General features: G+C 44.5%; 1 protein-coding gene across 5 annotated transcripts in view; it reads left to right on the top strand.

Moving 5' to 3' along the window:
* Positions 1 to 18,259, top strand: part of KTN1 (kinectin 1) — a 102,091-nt gene that overhangs the window by 11,923 nt on the left and 71,909 nt on the right. For all 5 annotated transcript variants that reach the window (XM_081007661.1, XM_081007664.1, XM_081007663.1 and 2 more), the window contains exon 2: positions 16,627 to 17,184. In XM_081007661.1, the coding sequence (XP_080863787.1) occupies positions 16,662 to 17,184 (523 nt within the window). In that variant the 5' untranslated portion in view covers positions 16,627 to 16,661. The remainder of the gene's footprint in view (positions 1 to 16,626; positions 17,185 to 18,259) is intronic.

Genomic DNA, 18,259 nt, shown 5'->3' with positions numbered 1-18,259 from the left:
AAAAATTAGAAGCTGAAACATTTTTACTAGCATTTGACAGAAAGCAAATCATTTGGCTCATTGGCGTATGTCTGCTGAAAGCAGGGGAGAACAGACTCTCCTACAGAAGTTTCCTCTCTGTCTCTTCAAGCAAACAACTGAGTGGGTTTTTCATAGCTGCCTCATTTATATTGATAAAGAGTCTCCAGTGCACTGGATTGGGATGACCCTTCAGACCTATTGCTGATTTCTTTTTCTCCCCCTAGCTGTAGCCTAACCTCAGGATATAGGAAGGAAGCTTTTATAACTTGTCATGCGTCACTAGTAGAGAAATATGTCTCTCCTTAGATTTGTGGTGCTTGATTTCCACCCCCCCTTCCTTTCACAATCGTTCTACCAGATGCCTGGGAGTTTTATCAGCAGCACTGGGTTGCTTGCAGAATGATTTGAGCCTAGTCACAGCTTATTTCTGATAGTTTTGACCCTGGGAAGATGACTAAGCAGTTGTGTGCTAATATAAATCCTTCTGACATGGCTGTAGGCAGGACTTGGACTTGCTGGTGACTGATGGGGATGGCAAAATGTCCTTAAAAGCTTGGATTCATCTTTGATCCCAACTGAAGACCTTCTTCACCACCACCCCAAATGACTTTAAAGAAAAGTTTTAAAATGGAAACAGCAAGTGACAAACTCCAGAATTTCATGCAGTGTGTAAAAACTGCAAGTACTGGTGGCATTTAAATTTGATGAGGAATTTGGAGTTGAAGGATGAACAGTGAAGGAACCAAATTTTCAAGTGAAATTGAGTTATTCAGAATGGGCACTGTCATAACTGGTTGGCCAGCCAGCAGAATGGCAAAGGAGGTCTAACTGTAAATGGGCAGAACAATACATATTGTGTGATGAGTCATCCCGATTCTGTGTGTGCTTTTGTGATTACTTGTGAAAGTGATCTTGGTTATATTGGAAAGGTCTCTGCAATCTCAAGCGCAGTGATGTAGCAGTGAAAAAAAGGCAGAAATAAGGAATAAGGAAAGGGCTGGCGCTAATACCAATGGTGCTGTATAATTGTTTGCATGGCCATGAGTAGAATGCAGTGTATAGTTTTGGGTTCCTCACCTTGAATGCGACAGCTCAGTGAGCATAAGAAGCTGTTTTCTACTGGGCCAGACCATAGGTCTGTTTATCCCAGTATTGTTGACTCTTGCTGACAGTGACTCTCCAGAATCTCAGGCAAAGTTATTTCCTGTTGCTGCATTCTCTTTTCTGTCTAGAGACAGGCAGGGATGTTTGGCTTTACAAAGCATGTGCTCTGCCATGGAGCTATGCCCCCCACCCCCGCCATTCAAATATTACCTTCGTGTGGGAAGTGCTGTGTCTCTCTCTGATCCCAGTGACACTCTGTGTAAGATATCCTACCTCTCTGGTGTTGTCACTGACTTTGCATGAGAAGTCCTTGCAAAGTAGAAAGCTGGCACATTAAGCAAAAGGCTGGGCTAGAGTCTCCTGTGACCCGCTAGCTTTCTGCATAATCACTTTCTGCATGCAGAAGTCTTGAGAAAATACAATCCTCTGTGTGTGTTTCTAAATTGGGCAGACCTGGGAGGGTTTAACACATCCTCCATCCCACCCCAAGCAGCAGAATTTCATGACTTTGTCATGAAAATAGAACTAGGCTTAAAATCTCCTTTTTTCATTGCGCATGTGGTATGACTTAAACTGAAAGGGCAGGTTTGCCCTACTTCCTATTATATCAAAACCAAATTTAAGCAATTACTGGTGCAACACTTGATGATCCAAGAAAATGTCTCTTAAGATTTATTTTGGAGCTTTGGTACAAAATTGTGACTAAAGTTGCAATCCTAACCTCACTAACTTCAGAGTAAGTCTCATGTAATTCACTGGGATGTATTTCCAAGTAGACATGGTTTGTTGTTTAGTCGTTTAGTCGTGTCCGACTCTTCGTGACCCCATGGACCAGAGCACGCCAGGTACTTCTGTCTTCCACTGCCTCCCGCAGTTTCGTCAAAAGACATGGTTAGGATTGTACTGTAAAACTGCTAGCACTCCTATTTGCTTTGGAATTGCTATGGTCTATGTAAGAAACGTCCCTTGGAGCCAAGCAGTACCTAGCAACGTGTTCATGAAGGTTCTCAGCTTTCTGAAGCTTTAGTTCTAAATGGAAAACTCAAAGATTGGTTTCTAGAGCCAAATTGTACTGGAGTATTGGCAGAGTTATTTACCAACAATTCTGGTTGCACCATTGTAAAGATAAGGACAGCATGCAAGATGCTGAACTGGTCTTCTGAAGCCAATGCGTATACAGACTCTTGTTTGTGTCTAGAAACCAAAAACATTCCTGTAGTTCTTACTGGTAATAGAGCATTGAACATGAAAGATGCAAGTTTTGCTTCTGTTTAGCCCATCCTTGCACCTCCACTATATCTGGTGCCACAAGTGGGCTTCCTTTGAAGGGTATGTAAAAGCAAAATACTTGTAAGTTTCCTCTAAATGTTCTAATGCTAGTAAATTTGTTGGGGAAATTAAAAGTAATGTGTGTAGTTCTGAATTCTCATGGGACTAGGTAATTTTCATAGATAAAACCCTTATGATACATTACTGGTATAAGGTTACGTGCTAAACTTAGTACCCTGCTTTTGGCATGGCAAGTACACAAGAGCAGTAGCAGTCCTTATCTTTTCAATGCTAGTCTTCACAATACGGAATCATTTGTTTCCTAAACTGAAGCTTGTATGGGTGCTATTCTCTGACCTTGAATAATACTGTCTTAAAAACCCCCACATTTAAACAGAAACTCTTAAAACACATACGGAGAATTGGTGGGATAAAGAATGATATTTGAGGGGGGGGTGTTGGTTAAATTTTATGTGATTTGGTTAGAGCAAATATATTAACTGTGTAGAGCAAGTGTATTAACTGAGCAGCATTTTTTAAAAGCCATACTGCCTATGGAACAAATGTGTGCAGGTGGGTGAGAGAGACTCGTTCAGTGCATTAAAACGCTGTTCCCTTGATAGAACTTTCTTCATCCTTATGTGTCTTGATGAGAAGCCTTTTCTCATTTTCCATGTCCTGATCTTGTGTGATGCTTGAACTGAGCCACTCAGAAAGGCAAATTTAACCATACAGTACTTCAAGTAGCTGAGGGCAAAATCCTTTCTAGAGTAATCTTCCAAGTCTCACTGAAGCAGGCAGAAGATTTGCTAGAGCACAGCTCAGCTCCTGCTATGCTTATACTTGTTTTGTCTAAAGTCACGCAGGTCTATCCACGAGCACTGCATTGGTGGAAGAATGCCTGAGAAATCACATGGAAGCTGCTTAAAACTCCTCTGGGGAAAAGCTGGGCCAGAGAGTGGCATGTTAAGTATTGAGCTGGGCTAGTTGAAATGCCCCTGGTAGATTGTCACTGTCTCAAAGCTACCCTAACTCAATTTAGAATCTTGTGTGCTGGCTCATGTGTAACCCTTTTCCTCTTTTGGAAAATTATTCCATGCAGTCCACGTGTATTACCAGAACTGCATATACATGTTATATGGTGTACAGACGATGAAAGCAGCAGTGACAAACAGACCACTCGAACAATAACTATTACAAAAACACAGCTGCATGTAAAATGTTGCATTAATGCAAAACTACTAGCAATCACAAAGCAGTTATCAATTCCAAGACACCTCCTCTTTCATGCTCCTGGCTTTCACCCAGGACTCCACCCATCCATCTTGGCTCTTACTTAGGGCCAAGACAAACTCACAGCCTCTCCCAAAGAGGAGAATTCCTGGAACCTGCTGACATCACCTTAGTACAGTGGACCCTCCGGATACGAACTTAATTCGTTCCTGGGGTCCGTTCACACCCCAAAAATTATATAAATAGAGGCGCGCTTCTGCGCATGCGCACAGTGAAACCCGGAAGTATACACTTCTGGGTTTGCCGTGGCCATAACCCAAAGATTCCATATCCAGAGGGATACGTAAGTAGAGGTACGACTGTAGTCTCTCACTCTAGGCTAGCTTTTCATGGGCATACCCAAGGTAGATGGGGCATCCTCAGGCTGCCCCCAGCTGTGGCTCATTCATTCTCTGCACCTTAACCCAGGTATAGCAAATTGGAAGCGTTTTCCATGGGGTCCCAAGGAAAGACTAGAAAGACACTCCTCCCAGTTCTTTCTCTAACCTCTGCTCAATAATTATAATAATTACACAGGTTTGGAAAAGCAGGGTAAGCAATATATTAATGTTAGTGTGCTCTGTCTCTGCTTGGTATGTGTCTGATTACTGATGCCTACAGCTTTTGATGAACATACTTTGGCATGTGTGTAGAGATACCCTCTTCAGACTAATTTGCTAGGTTGGAATGGGTCGTTCCTCCTTCAGTTCCACACTATCAGTAACTCCTTTCATTCCTCCTACTTAACAATAGGGCTATTGAATCTGCGGAAGGTTAACGAAGCGTTTTTCTTCGTCAGCTGCACAGTCTCTTTGTATGTGTGAACAGAAGACTGAATAGAAATAACAGACAAAATGTTACCGGGTCGCTGTGATGTGCGGCTTTAAGTTGAAGGCCTGTTTGGGTTTCCAGATTGCTAGCTCCCTTGAGGTTTTGTTTCAGGAACCTGAAGTACTCCATAACATCTTTTTTCCATTTTGTTTTGTTATGTCAAAACATAGGAGTATGCTTCACCAGGCAGACTTCAGTTTCCAGTTTAGAATTCTTCTTAATCGCTTCCTCCTCTTTCCCCCCAGCCTCAGATTATGGCGGTCCTCCAGGATGGAGCTCAATATCATTCTGCATCAGTTACAAGTCTAGGGAGGTGTGATGTCTATCCCATCTCTGGGTAGCAGAAATGGTTGTGAACTGTCCCGAGACTGCATGCTTGGGACCAGACTACATGCATCTTTGTGTATGTGTGTGTGGTTTTTAAATAGGAGCCGCAGCTGGGGAGGGGGAAGAAACATTAGGATCAGGGCCGTGCTGTGCTTGATTTTTGTTGGGAAAGAAGCATGAATCAGGAGCCCCTGCTGCTGCTATTAAAAAATATACACCAATGAACCCACCCATACAACTGTATGCAAACATGTCTTTGATTTAAAGTATACTTTGGGGGGGGGGGCAGGAAATGAAGACTCAAAAACATAAGAGCAGCCCTTCTAGATCAGATTGATGTATAGTTATAGCATCTATATAGAACCTTCAGGTCCAAGAGCAATATGCCTCTGAATAACAGGGGGTGTTTTTTGGGGGGGGGAGGAGGAGGCACTTGGGATAGTAGTGAGAGATCTGGAGGTGTGCTGAATAGGCATGCAGGATTTTCCTGGTCAGGCTGCTTAGGGGAGGTTTGGGACGAATACAGGAACCTGCCAGTTTAGTGTTAAAATGCTAGACAAAAAGCACAGGAAACTCTTTTTCAGGCAGCCCATAGGAGTGGATAGAATGTTTATAGGCTGCAGGTTGGGGAAAACCCTCCACCTATGTGGGCATCTGTTCTCACTGAAATTTCTGTTCTCGTCTGGCACTTGGAGAAATATGTTCACTACTCATAACTTCCTCTGCCGTATTCCTGCTAACAACTCTTAGTAGCTTATGTTCTACCAAAAAAAGCACAGAGATCTCACACATACACTGCTCTTTTCAAGCTTCCCCCCCCCCACCTCACCCCAGTATAGAGGTGAGATTGATTTTATAGAGCTGGAATCCTGTTCTGACCCAAGGTGGATTTTAAAATTCATGTGCTTTTTATCCGGGAGTAGTGAGGACACTGATTCCTCCATCCTTTCTCTTGTTCCTCTAAAGAAATGATGTTAATAGAGGGTGAATGTTCTTTTTAGTGGTGCATAGAATTGAGCCAGCCCTCTGGCTTGTCTCTGAAGAATAGCTGAACTCACAATTGTCCAGGGTATTATTGTACTGTGGTGTTGGCTAGTAAGTGTAAGAATTGCAGCTATTCCCTCTCTTCCCTCCCTCCCCTGATCCCAAGGCCTTGGAGCTTTGCCAAACAGCATTTTTCTGTGCATGTATGTGGAAGATAGGAATGCAGTGCATCCTACTTGCTCACTGGTTAAAATTTGGTCATTGTTTCGCATGAAGGACGTTGACTCTGCTCTGTTCTCAGACGTATGTTATGGGCAGCTCAGTCTTTGCACAGTCTTCCAGCATAACCCTTGGAACCCTCAGATTTATCCTGGTGCTGCACATCCGGTCAAATCAAACACCTTCTGTCTATATCATTTGCTAGGGTAACCCAAGGGTTGCGTGAGCAAGGGTACTTACTGTAAGCCCACAACTTCGGTGCATTTAACTTGTACAGTTACCAGCTATACACACAAGAGGGTTCTGGGAGAAGCGACTTTGGGAATCCCATTGAACCCAGTGTATTTTGACTATACATGATTTTGGTTTTAGACACGATCCCTGAAACATAACTTATGTGAAAATAGCACGCCAGGATCTGAAGAGTAGTTGGACAAGACATTCAAGGCTTGATTACTGCAATACGCTCTTTTGGGGGCTACCACTGGAGACTCTGAAACATATTATCAGTTGCTGGGGTACATTCACATTTCCCCCCCTCCTCTGGCCAGTTACACAGGTTGCTAATTTGCTTTTGGGCAAATACAAAGTGCTGGTTCTAAGCTTTTCAGCCTTGGACGCATACAGTGGATCATTATAGTAATGGCTAGAAGCAAGAGCTCCACAGTTATGACACCACAAGCATTGGAACCTCCTTCCTGAATAAGATAGGAAATGGCAGAAGCAGTTGCCTGATTTAAGTAGATACATATGTAATGCTGGTGGTGGATTTGAGTATTTATGGAGAAAAGCCTCTGTACATGTAAAACACCTTGTTTGTTATGACTGAGGAAGTGATGTGGCTGTTTTTAGAGAGAGCTGGCAACATAATTTAAAGTCATGACTTCAACCTGTCTTATCACCGCAACAAGTTATAACAAGTTGGGAGAGGGACACAAATTGTGAGCAAGTTACTAAAGCTGTGGATTAGTATACTGGAGAGGAGATTACTACTGCTAAGAACAAAGTTCTTATCCATTTGCTTTTAAACTTCTACAAAGCTAATTTTTGAAGTGTAGTTTTGCCATTAAAATGGATTCTGTAAAACTGCGTGTCCTTTCTCCTGGGTGGATAGAAGAATATAATCTTATTTAAACCAACTGGCTTTTGAAATAAATCCAACTTCATAATGGATCTTGAATTAAATATAAACATGTCTAAATTCATCATCACTCAAAATGGAATGCATGCTCTGCTATACTGCAAGTTACTTTTGTCGTGCTGCCTAGGTCTAGAACCTCACAAGGGGGTACTACTTATAAAATAAACCAGGATGGTGCGATTGTACCAGCTGAACTTGCCTTATAGTGAATCAGACCATTGGTCGACCTGACCCAGCCATGTCAATGTTGATTGGCTGTGGCTCTCCAGGATTTCAGGCTGGAATCTTTCCCAGCTCTGCCTGGGGATGCCAGGGATTGAAAGTGGGGCATTCGTCATGCAAAGCGGATGCTGTACGACTGAGCCATGGCCCTTCCTTTCAGGAATGGTTAGATGCCAAACAAGCCAATTGGTTTATTTAGCAGTTAACCATGGTTCATTGTTTACCAAGGTCCTTGGTTATTACCTAACATGAAGCTGAGATTCTTTGAAACTGAATTCAAGGGGAATGGGGAGGCCTTAGCCTGACGCTTAGTTCATGCTCATTCCATCATGGTTTACTACTCCACATGTACTGGGTCAGTATTCGCAAAAGCCTTTGAAGTTCCCCCCTCCATAGAATCATCTCCTCTGTGTTATTGCCAAGCTGGCTTGAAGTGGAACAGTCTCCCTCGGGAGGTTGTGGACTCTCATTCCTTGGAGGTTTTAAAGCAGAGGTTGGATGGTTGTCTGTCATGGGTGCTTTAGCTGAGATTCCTGCAGTGCAGGAGGTTGGAATAGATCCCTTTCAACTCTGTGATTCTATGAAGTATTGCTAAGCTTACAGTGGCTGAGGTCAGCCCTTGCTGAATAATAGTCAAGTTTAGGATGGGACGAAACACGAAAGGGAAGAATATCAGTCAAGAAATGCTTAAGAACATAAATGAGACCCGGACCCTTGTCCGTGCAGAAGTCTTTTTCTTTTTCCTTGAGCTCTTTGGAGCTCTTAGTTCAGGCATGCATTGATAATGTTTGTAGGCTTGGAAACCTAGAAGTACCATAGAATGAGCTTCCTGTTAGCTGCCTTGCAAAGCTTGCATGGTGCCTGGACTTAGTTGGCAATCCTTTCCTCCCTTTGCCAAAACATTGCAGCCAGAATAAATTGCACCTACAGTATGATGACGGTAAAGCAGCAGAATTGAACAGAATTCCATCTTTGTAAGAAGCTGTGTAATTCCACTCCTTCCCAGGCTTGGAAAAATCCTAGACATCGAAAAGCTGGTGCTGATGCCTAAGAATGTCTCCTCTCTACTCTCCCTGCATGGAACTGGAAAAAAGAGGGGAAGGGGGGGGGAATTCCCAAACCCCTGATTCTGGCGCCTGGAACTCTTCCATAATAACAGCCCACCAGTCTGCAAGTCTATGTTTGCCTTCTTTAAACCACTTTAACAGTGTGAGGTAGGGGGAAGAAGTGCAGTTGGAAAGCCTTTGGGAGGGACAAAAATGGAGGAAATGAGGTAGGGTTGTGACTTGGTGGTAGAACACACGGCTTGCATGCAAAAAGTCTGTTTCATTGCCTGGCATCTCTGACTTGGGCTGGGGATTCCTCCTGTTTAAAACCCTGGAGAGCCACAACAAGTCGTTGTAGGTCAGAGGTAGACAATGTGATGTTCTCAAGATGTTGTTGGCGTCCAGCTCCATTCAGCCCCAGCCTGTGTGGTCAGGGATAATGCAAATGAGAGTCCAACAACTTCTGGAGAGAGCGCACCACTCTGGCTACCGTTGGTGGAGATGATGACCAGGCTGCCTGGAGTTCCCTATGTTCTGCTTCTTAGAGAATCTTATTCATTCATTCTGTGCAGAGTCCTCTCACCAAATGATATAAGAGAATACTGCTGCTGCCTCCTTCTCCTCCAAGTTATCTGCCAGTGCACTTTATGCCATTGACAGTCATTGCTTCAGTCTTTTTAGACTGGGATCTCCATGTCTCACTCCCCTTGTATGGGGGCTCCGCACAATGTTGTCCATTTGTGTCTTTCCCAGTGCAACTTCCGTATTTTTTTTCCTTGCTGCCCATGGTGTGATTTACTTTATTATGTTTGCGAAGAATGGTTGCGCTGCACAATATCTCCACAGATAGAGGAGTAATGCTAAGGGCCCCTACATCTTTTTAAAGAGGTGTTGTTTTGGTGTGTGCAGTGATCTGTTGGACAGGGTAGGCTCACAGCTCACTACATGTTCACTATAACCTTTGTGCAGGGTACCCTGTTTATTTTTGTTTAATTGTGCTCTTAAGTAGTGCTTTTAAACGCTTCCAATCGACGCTTCCAGCCTGAAAGAAACATTAAAGCACTTTTTTTTGGGGGGGGGTTGCGGGTATTATTTTTTGCCTTTCATGGATAATAATGAGTGGCCATGCATAAATGAATATCTACTTTGCACTAAATAAATTGTTTTTATTTTTTAAGGATCTCTTGGAATTTTTCTCCCTTAAATGACTGTTCAAGTGAATTTGACTTCTCCACTTATATAGCAACTGTGTCCCTTCCACAGGTGTGGATGGAATATAGGAGGGTGAAGGCACAGAATAAGTGCCTTATCCTCCACCATGTTGAAAGCCATTTGCAGTTCTTAATGCAGGTGACATTGGAAGAAGCATGATTATTAGTACTAGGAGCCATGCATCTGGAAACAGCCCTTAGCATAGGATTGGAAGTGAAAATGTTGGGAAAGGAATTCAGGCATGCAGAGATGAGCATAAATTGGCACAGCTGCTCCATGTAGACCAGCGTTAGAAACTGAGATATGAAAGCTAGGAGCTAAATGGCACCTTAAACCTAGGTTGTGGGGCCCAACAACAGAATGTCTAGGCGTGCTTTTCTTATAACAAGAATACAAATCTGAAAATGAATGAACTGCAGCTAAAATATTATGTTCATTTTTTACATGGCCTAGTCCTTCCCCTGCCCACCCCCCTAATATTCTCAAGAGGATCTCTTCTCCAGTCTTCAGTTAGTAGCTGGATGTGGGGAGGCAGATAAAGGTCCTCTTTACCTTCCACTCTGAAGTTTTAATCTGAAATCTTAGCCGCAATACTAGCGCCCAGAGCTCAGAAACTGCTCACGCTAAAGAAATTCCCTGTTGCAAAATGCACCTAGAACAATGGGAGTTTCAAACACAGATGTGGCCTTCTACTAGAGCTCAATTTCACTGGAAAGCTGCTGTATGTGTTCTTGCCCTTCCTTAAACTACCAAGATCTGCAGGTTATGCTGCAGAGCCTAGACTGCAAGTCAGAAGCAGAGCACCGAGGTCAGTATAATAGCTTGATGACATCTGAGGGTAGCTCACCAGATGGTACAGATTCCCTGGTATGGTTGGAATGGGAGGCATTTACCTAGAGGATATTTGGAGGGCTGAGATTATTGTGTTCAGCAAATGGCTTCATTGGATCAGTTTAATTGAGAGAAGAACAAGAAGATTTGAGTGAGTCTCTTGTCTGTCGGCTGTCGTCTTTTTCTATGTTTAAAAGCAAACCAAAGGAAGAACCCTTAAAAACTGTATTCCATTAAAGCTTCTCTCTGAGATGTTAAGGACCAAACAGACACTAGCAGAAATTCAGCAGGCTCTTTCTGTCAAAAGTAAAATTACCTTAGTTTATTTGGGGGATTTGCAGCGAGGGCTTTTGTGTGTGTGTGTCTTCTAATCATGGAGCAATTTCAGCACCAATAAATCTTAAAATTGACCATCTAGTGCTTTTGACATCTGACCATGGCAGAGAGGTTTGCATTTGGCGCCAAATTTAATCTGTGCCTAATGCAAGCTGAGCTTGCCTGGGAACATGCCACTGTATGTTGCCTCCCCTTTGTCAGTTTCCTTAAGCTTGAGATGATTCTGGGCAAAGCAGGGCGTTGTCTGTGCAGACGTATTTTTGTACTTTAAAGCTGTACTTCTCAGGTTCTGGAGCTTCTGGTGTCATGGAATATACACTGTGTGGAAGGGGGGACCTACACAGAGAACAGAAAGGATTCAATTTAGTGCCATTCTTTATTTTCATCTTCTGTTTTTAAACCCTTCATCACTTACACCACTTATATAAATAAATAACAAGCTATCAATATAGCAACAACAATACTCATCATATTTACCTAAACCTTGCACACTCAATTACATGTAAAAGCCTGGATGAAAATATGTCTTTTCTAGATGCCCGTAATGAACATCCATTAATTTTCCCCAGAGTTGCCATAATACATGGCTAGGCAAACTAAGGCCCGGGGGCCGGATGTGGCCCAATCGCCTTCTAAATCCAGCCCACGGAGGGTCCGGGAATCAGCGTGTTTTTACATGTGTAGAATGTGCACTTTTATTTAAAATGCATCTCTGGGTTATTTGTGGGGCCTGCCTGGTGTTTTTACATGGGTAGAATGTGTGCTTTTATTTAAAATGCATCTCTGGGTTATTTGTGGGGCATAGGAATTCGTTCTCCCCCCCCCCCCAAAAAAAATATAGTCCAGCCCCCCACAAGGTCTGAGGGACAGTGGACCGGGCCCCTGCTGTAAACATTTGCTCACCGCTGCCATAGTATAAAACTTGAGTTTTCAGGTTTGTCTAAATGTAAACAACTGTTTCAGACCTCCCAGGTTGTAATCATAGAATTGTAGAATTGGAAGGGACCCCAAGGGTCATCCAGTCCAACCCCCTGCAATGCAGAAATCTCAGCTAAAGCATCCATGACAGACGGCCATCCAACCACTGCTTAAAAACCTCCAAGGAAGGAGCTCTTCCTTCTCCTTGTAATGCGGGCCTCCAAATCCCATAGCTGCAGGGCTGGAAAAGAAGCTCTGTTAGGGCCCAACCGAAGAATCAATACAGTGGTACCTCGGGTTAAGTACTTAATTCGTTCTGGAGGTCCATTCTTAACCTGAAACTGTTCTCAACCTGAAGCACCACTTTAGCTAATGGGGCCTCCTGCTGCTGAGTACGATTTCTATTCTCATCCTGAAGCAAAGTTCTTTACCTGAAGCACTATTTCTGGGTTAGTGGAGTCTGTAACCTGAAGCGTATGTAACCTGAAGCGTATGTAACCTGAAGCGTATGTAACCCGAGGTACCACTGTAATCTCTGTTCATTTAGCTTTCACATCAGGGCTTGGGAGCAGTTTTCACAAAACAAATATGTGAAGTGGATCAGCAGTGGGTATTGTTCTGCAAGAGCAGCTGATTTCCTATATCTGTTGGGCGAGGCGGGGGAGCCAACTGTCTTTAGCTTCGTAGAGAAAGTGGTAAGTGAGGTATAAAAAAATATTAAAATAAATTCTCAGTGATTTGGGCATATTGTCAAGCCTAACCAGTAGGCACTGTGGCTCCGCCTTCCAGGGGGGCCTTAAAAGCACATTGACTGCAGATCCAAAGATGGTCTTTCGCTTCCCTTCTCCTTTCCTCCCCCCACTCTAAAACCCTGAGGTGGGGCTTGTTTTGGTACCAGGCAGCCAGTGTGCTTGAAGCACCCCATCCACCCTGTGCCCAGATAGTCAGCTGTAGCCTCTCTCTCCAGATGTAGTTCTGCCCTCCAAATCTCAGCGCAACTAGGGGGGTGAAGCTTGCTGCCTACCTTTGCCCTAAGCTGCAGCAGAAGGCCGAGCCTCCTCAGAGTAGTGACTTCTCCAGAGGCCATGGTGTGCAGAATTGTTGGGCCACTGCTCATTATGTGACTTCAGCAACTCTTTTATGTATCGGTCCCAGGTCTTGGAGTTGTAAACCCCTGCAGTGCTTTGCAGAGCAAGGCCTGCTGAATTGCAGGTGAGGCTTTGCCGCTCAATGGCAGATCATGGGCCTGTCTGATGCAAATGCATTGCAAAGGCTCAATAACCCCCTGGTGCTCTCTTATCACACAAGGTATTCTGCCCATATTGCCCGCTTGCTTTTTTGTAAATTACAGTAAAAAGGTTGGCCTTTTCTGGAAAAACCATGGCAGAAATGGTGGCGAAGTGAGCCCACATATTGCAAGGGTGGGCAGTTTTAAACCTGAGTAAGTGAGTAGGGACGTGGGTGGCGCTGTGGGTTAAACCACAGAGCCTAGGACTTGCCGATCAGAAGGTCGGTGGTTCGAATCCCCGTGACGGGGTGAGCTCCCATTGCTCGGTCCCTGCTCCTGCCAACCTAGCAGTTCAAAAGCACGTCAAAGTGCAAGCTCCAGCAGGAAGGTAAACAGCGTTTCCGTGCGCTGCTCTGGTTCGCCAGAAGCAGCTTAGTCATGCTGGCCACATGACCCGGAAGCTGTACGCCGGCTCCCTCAGCCAGTAAAGCGAGATGAGCGCCACAACCCCAGAGTCGGTCACGACTGGACCTAATGGTCAGGGGTCCCTTTAACCTTCACCTTTAAGTGAGGCTAGCAAAATAAGATTCCTGATAACATTTATTACAAAAAATGTATTTTAAGAAGAACCCTAGTGAGTGGCTAACCAAATAACTGAAATTGTGCCTAGGCCTCCCTCTCCCCTCTGCTTCCTGGTGAAAAACCAGAATTTCAACAGATGGGTTTCCCAAGAGATCTGGGGCGATATATGTTGGCATGCAAAAATTCTGGGGCCACACCCTAAATTGCAAGTAGCTAGGAGTGGCTGGGAGAGAGTAGCTCTTCCGTGACTTGCCACCATACTGGAGACAAAACTGCTGCTGGGCCCAATGGACTGGTGGTTGGACTGCTAATAACCATGTCTGTTCTGGCAGCTTTAAAACCTAAGAGGAGGTTTGTTGGATCTTCAGAGCAGATATTCAGCCAGTCCAGCACCCTTTCTTTCCCAGCAGCGACCAGCTGGCTCATCCAGCAGACCTCACAAGCTGAGCATGAAGGCAATCGTTTTTGTCCCCAACTCTAAATATTTTTTGGGGGGGGGGTGTACTTCCTTTCAACACCGAGGTTCCATTTAGCGATTCTGGCAGATAGATTCATCAACTGTTGTTTCCAGTGAATCTGTCTGATCCTTTTTTGAGAAGTTAGCGAAGACGCTAGTTGCCACAGCCGCCACACCTTGAAGTGAATTCCATTACACTTCATTAGAAGTGCTTCATTACCCATCAGTTCTGCCCTGAACATCAACTCATTACTGAGTTTTAGTGTTATGGGAGAGAGGAGTGTTTACTCTTCCCCAATATTATATAATTATATACCGTATTTTTTGCCCTATAGGACGCACTTTTCCCCCTCCAAAAATGAAGGGGAAATGTGTGTGTGTCCTATGGGGCAAATGCAGGCTTTCGCTGAAGCCTGGAGAGCGAGAGGGGTCGGTGCGCACCGACCCCTCTCGCTCTCCAGGCTTCAGGAAGCTATCTGCAAGCCTTGGAAGCTCCGCAGGAGTTCCCGTCGGGCTCCCAAGGCTTGCGGATATCAGCCTGCATCCCGAAGCCTGGGGGGTGCTGCACAGCGCCCCCGGGCTTCGTGCAGATATTGGGCAGCCCCACAAGCTTGGGGGACAGCGGGGAGGCGGAGCACCACCATCCCGCTGTTCCCCGACCTGGTTTGCGGAGTTGCCTGCAACCCGAAGCCTTCGGGCAGATATCCACAAGCCTGGGGAGACTGGCGCGACTTCCCGCGGGCTTCCTAGGCTTGCGGATAACAGCCTGTTCTGGGGGCTGGGGTCGGGGGAAGCTTGGGCTTCCCCCGCCCCAGCCCTGCACCTAGGGGGGAAATATATTTTTTTCCTTTATTTCCCCCCCCCCAAAAAAAAACTAGGTGCGCCCTATGGGCCGGTGCGCCCTATGGGGCGAAAAATATGGTAAACTTCTATTGTGTACTTTCTCAGTTGTATACCCCCCTAAAAAAAAAAAAAAAAAGAATTAGAGTGGCTGCTCTAATTACAATTTGCTGCCTTGATCCTAAAGCCAAACGTTGATTGCAGAAAGTACAGACAACAAGGAAACATCCTCTTTTTAAATTGTACCTTTGGATTCAAAGCAGCAAGCAAATAAATAGTTATCATGGCTTATTTATACATTATTTTATTGGAGAAAGGATCCACAAAGAGAGTGCACAGCATTCAAATTCTCCAATTTGAAGTCTTAAAACAGAGCATTAAAACTGAGAACAAATAGCAGGGAGGAATTTAAAGCTGCCCCTCAAAGCATGCCAGAACATTAAAAGTTTTAACAACTCGCCTACAGAAACCTGCATAAATGAGAGAGCCAAGCTCTGGGGTGTTGCAACCAAGAGGGCCCTGCCCCTCATTCCAGCAAAAGGCACATCTGCCAGTGCAGAGCCAGGCCTCAGTTGAACACAGTAAATGGGATGCATTCACGTGGAAGAAAGCAGCCCTTCGAATATTCTGGGCTGTGTGATATGTAGGGGTGTGAATGTGTTGGTTGTAAATACATAGAAGGACCTTGGACTATCTTTAGGGTTGGGCAGATGCCTATGAGTGGTGGTGTTGTGGTTTGTAGAAAAATAAAAAGAAGGGAATGAGTGTAAAAGGTTTCGTTTTGCTAAACACTTTGAAGCAGAATCAAACTCTCTGATGATTATTGACATGCAAATTCTGCAGACCACCCACATTTCTTGAAAGCATGAGATGACTGCGCTTCCGGAAGCCTTTTCCGGTTATAGATTCCCAGATACGTGTTTGCTATGTGTGTGTTCAGGGACACACCTGATCTCTAAACAATGGAGAGAGTGGTTGAGCTGCCGTGAAAGCTTATGGATTTAAAGCTGCCCCCATAACTTTGCTGTGGATTCCGATACTTTTCCGCACTTTGCATTTCCGACTTGTTGAGTAGTGTTGCTCTTCAATCTCTCTGGAGCTGTGCCCTGGGGGGTAGCTGGTCTTGGCACCAGATGGCCCTGAACTGTGTGAACTTGAATGGGGGACAAGGAAGCCTGTGCATTCTGAACTTGGGTGTGTGTCAGATGTGAGCAGCGTCACAGCCTGCGGGGACTCTGCTTTTGGCCCACAGGAGGAAAAATGAGGGCAGCGCCCATTCAAAACCAACTTTGCAAACAATGGGCTGTAAATTTCACGATAAGACTCTCATTGCCAGTTTGTTTGAAAATAGCATTCAGGTGTGTGAGAGAGAGAGATTTCCCTAGGTTAAAGAAACGTAATTACAAACAAATTGGTCCAGGGGTTTTTGTGCTAAGTTCTTGGGTGTAGGGGAAGAACCAAAAGGGATTTGCTTCCCTCCCTTGCATTTTGGGGGCATCAATTTTTGGAGGGGATTTAAAAAATGAAAATGGTGTACTACAACATAGAAGTGCTCCTAGGAAATAACCAGCAAAAATTCAGAAGGATGCCCAGCATTTTCCAACTAAGCACCACTAGCAAGGAGCAGCTTCTAGTCAGAAAACCTTGTCCACTACTGATAGTTTTCATGTCATGACTCCCTTTTAAGGAATCCCTCTTCTTCCTGTATTGCTTCTTTAAAAATGGACTTTAAAAAATGTTTTCTTAAGTAGTTTGCTTATTAACATCTTTCTCTATTTCTTTGCAGATTTATTCTTATAGGCAGTAGTGAAGAAAAGCACAATGGAATTCTACGAGTCGACCTATTTCATTGTCCTCGTCCCCTCTGTCGTGATTGCCGTCATCTTCCTCTTCTTCTGGCTTTTTATGAAGGAAACTCTGTACGATGAAGCCCTCGCGAAACAAAAGAGGGACCAAAAGTTTCCGCCTGCTAAGGCTGATAAAAAGAAGGCAGAGAAGAAGAAGAGCAAGAAGAAAGAGGCTCAGAATGGGAACCTCCACGAGTCTGACTCGGAGAGCACCCCTCGAGATTTCAAGCTATCTGATGCTTTGGGGGCAGAAGAGGAGCCTATCCCTACTGCCCCTTTGGGTGTGACAGAGGCCCCCAGTGGCCTCCGAGAGAGGAAGAAGAAGGAGAAGAAACGTAAAGGTAGCCCAGAGGAACAGGCGCCCAAAGACCCGGACAGCAGCAAGTCTGGAGGGAAGAAAGTGGAGCCAGTACCTGTTACGAAACAGCCCACCCCACCGTCTGATGGAGCTGGGTCAAAGAAGAAGGCGGGACAAAAGAAGCAGAAGAATGGAATAGGTATCTTCCTGCTAGAATTTGGGGGCAGGGGCTTGGTTTAGCCAACTCGGGTTCCTAAGCTGTTGGGATGGATTAAAATACAAAATGGCACAATACAACTTTACTGCTTTCTCTCACCTCCACAAGCGTTTCCCTAAGTAAAGCTTTGCTCCTGGTTTAAAATACAAAGGGTGCTTCCAGACTGCCAGTGTTTTACAGATAGGCCTTGACTGATGATAAATTCAGGCTGTGCAAGCAGAGTGGGTTTGGCGCTCTTGCACAGCAAACCCACATCCCCCAAATTAGACACTTTTGCCATAAGGAAAACTAATCTGGAAATGCTTTGGAAAGTGTGTGATAACACTAATTCCGTGATGTGGTGTCATATAGTCTTCCTGCAGACTTTGGGCTCAATAAGCAGGTTGTCTGAAAGTAGCTTAAGTGTCTTGTTGCAGAATGCTTCCAAAAGAGGTTTGGGGTTATTTTCAGCCCCTGTGGAACTGCTAGCTAACTCCTGCTGCCTTCATAGAATTGGACTCATTTATTTCTGCTCCCCACCCAATAAATCCCACACTTTTTGGTGCTGTATTGTAGTAAGCCACCGTTTTATCTAAGGATAGCAAAGATGGAAATATAAAAGGAGTGGAGAATAGTTTCAGCATGAGGCACTTTCTTCACCCTGCATTTGATCACTACTGTTAAGATATAGTAAAAGACTTTCCAGTATGCTTGAAGGCTAGCTGGTGTCACAGTTTCAGCATAAAAGTTCTCGTCAAAGCATGCAGTCTTTCCTCATTTCCAGATTACTTCTGCACCAGCATTCTGTGTTGCAATTGCTTGATGTTCTTGCATTATACCAGATTGTTATCTCTCTACCAGGCCCCTTCCACCCTGTTCTCTCTTCTCTTTATTTTTTACAATAAAAACGTGCTGCTTTTTATGTGCACATTTGATGATTGCTACTGAGGTGCTGCTGCAAGATGCTCTACATGCTGCAGTTTTTAGGTTTTCTTTACTTTTTAAAAAAAAAAACTGCAGTGATTCAATATTCTGAAGTGTAGTTAACTGCTCTCATGGCTAATCTCCCTAGACCTGA

This window comes from Podarcis pityusensis (assembly GCF_964106645.2).
Source record: "Podarcis pityusensis genome assembly, chromosome: 1".
NCBI lineage: Eukaryota > Metazoa > Chordata > Lepidosauria > Squamata > Lacertidae > Podarcis > Podarcis pityusensis.
The sequence above is the reverse complement of the archived record's forward strand: the minus strand, read 5'-3'. Positions and strand labels throughout refer to the sequence as shown.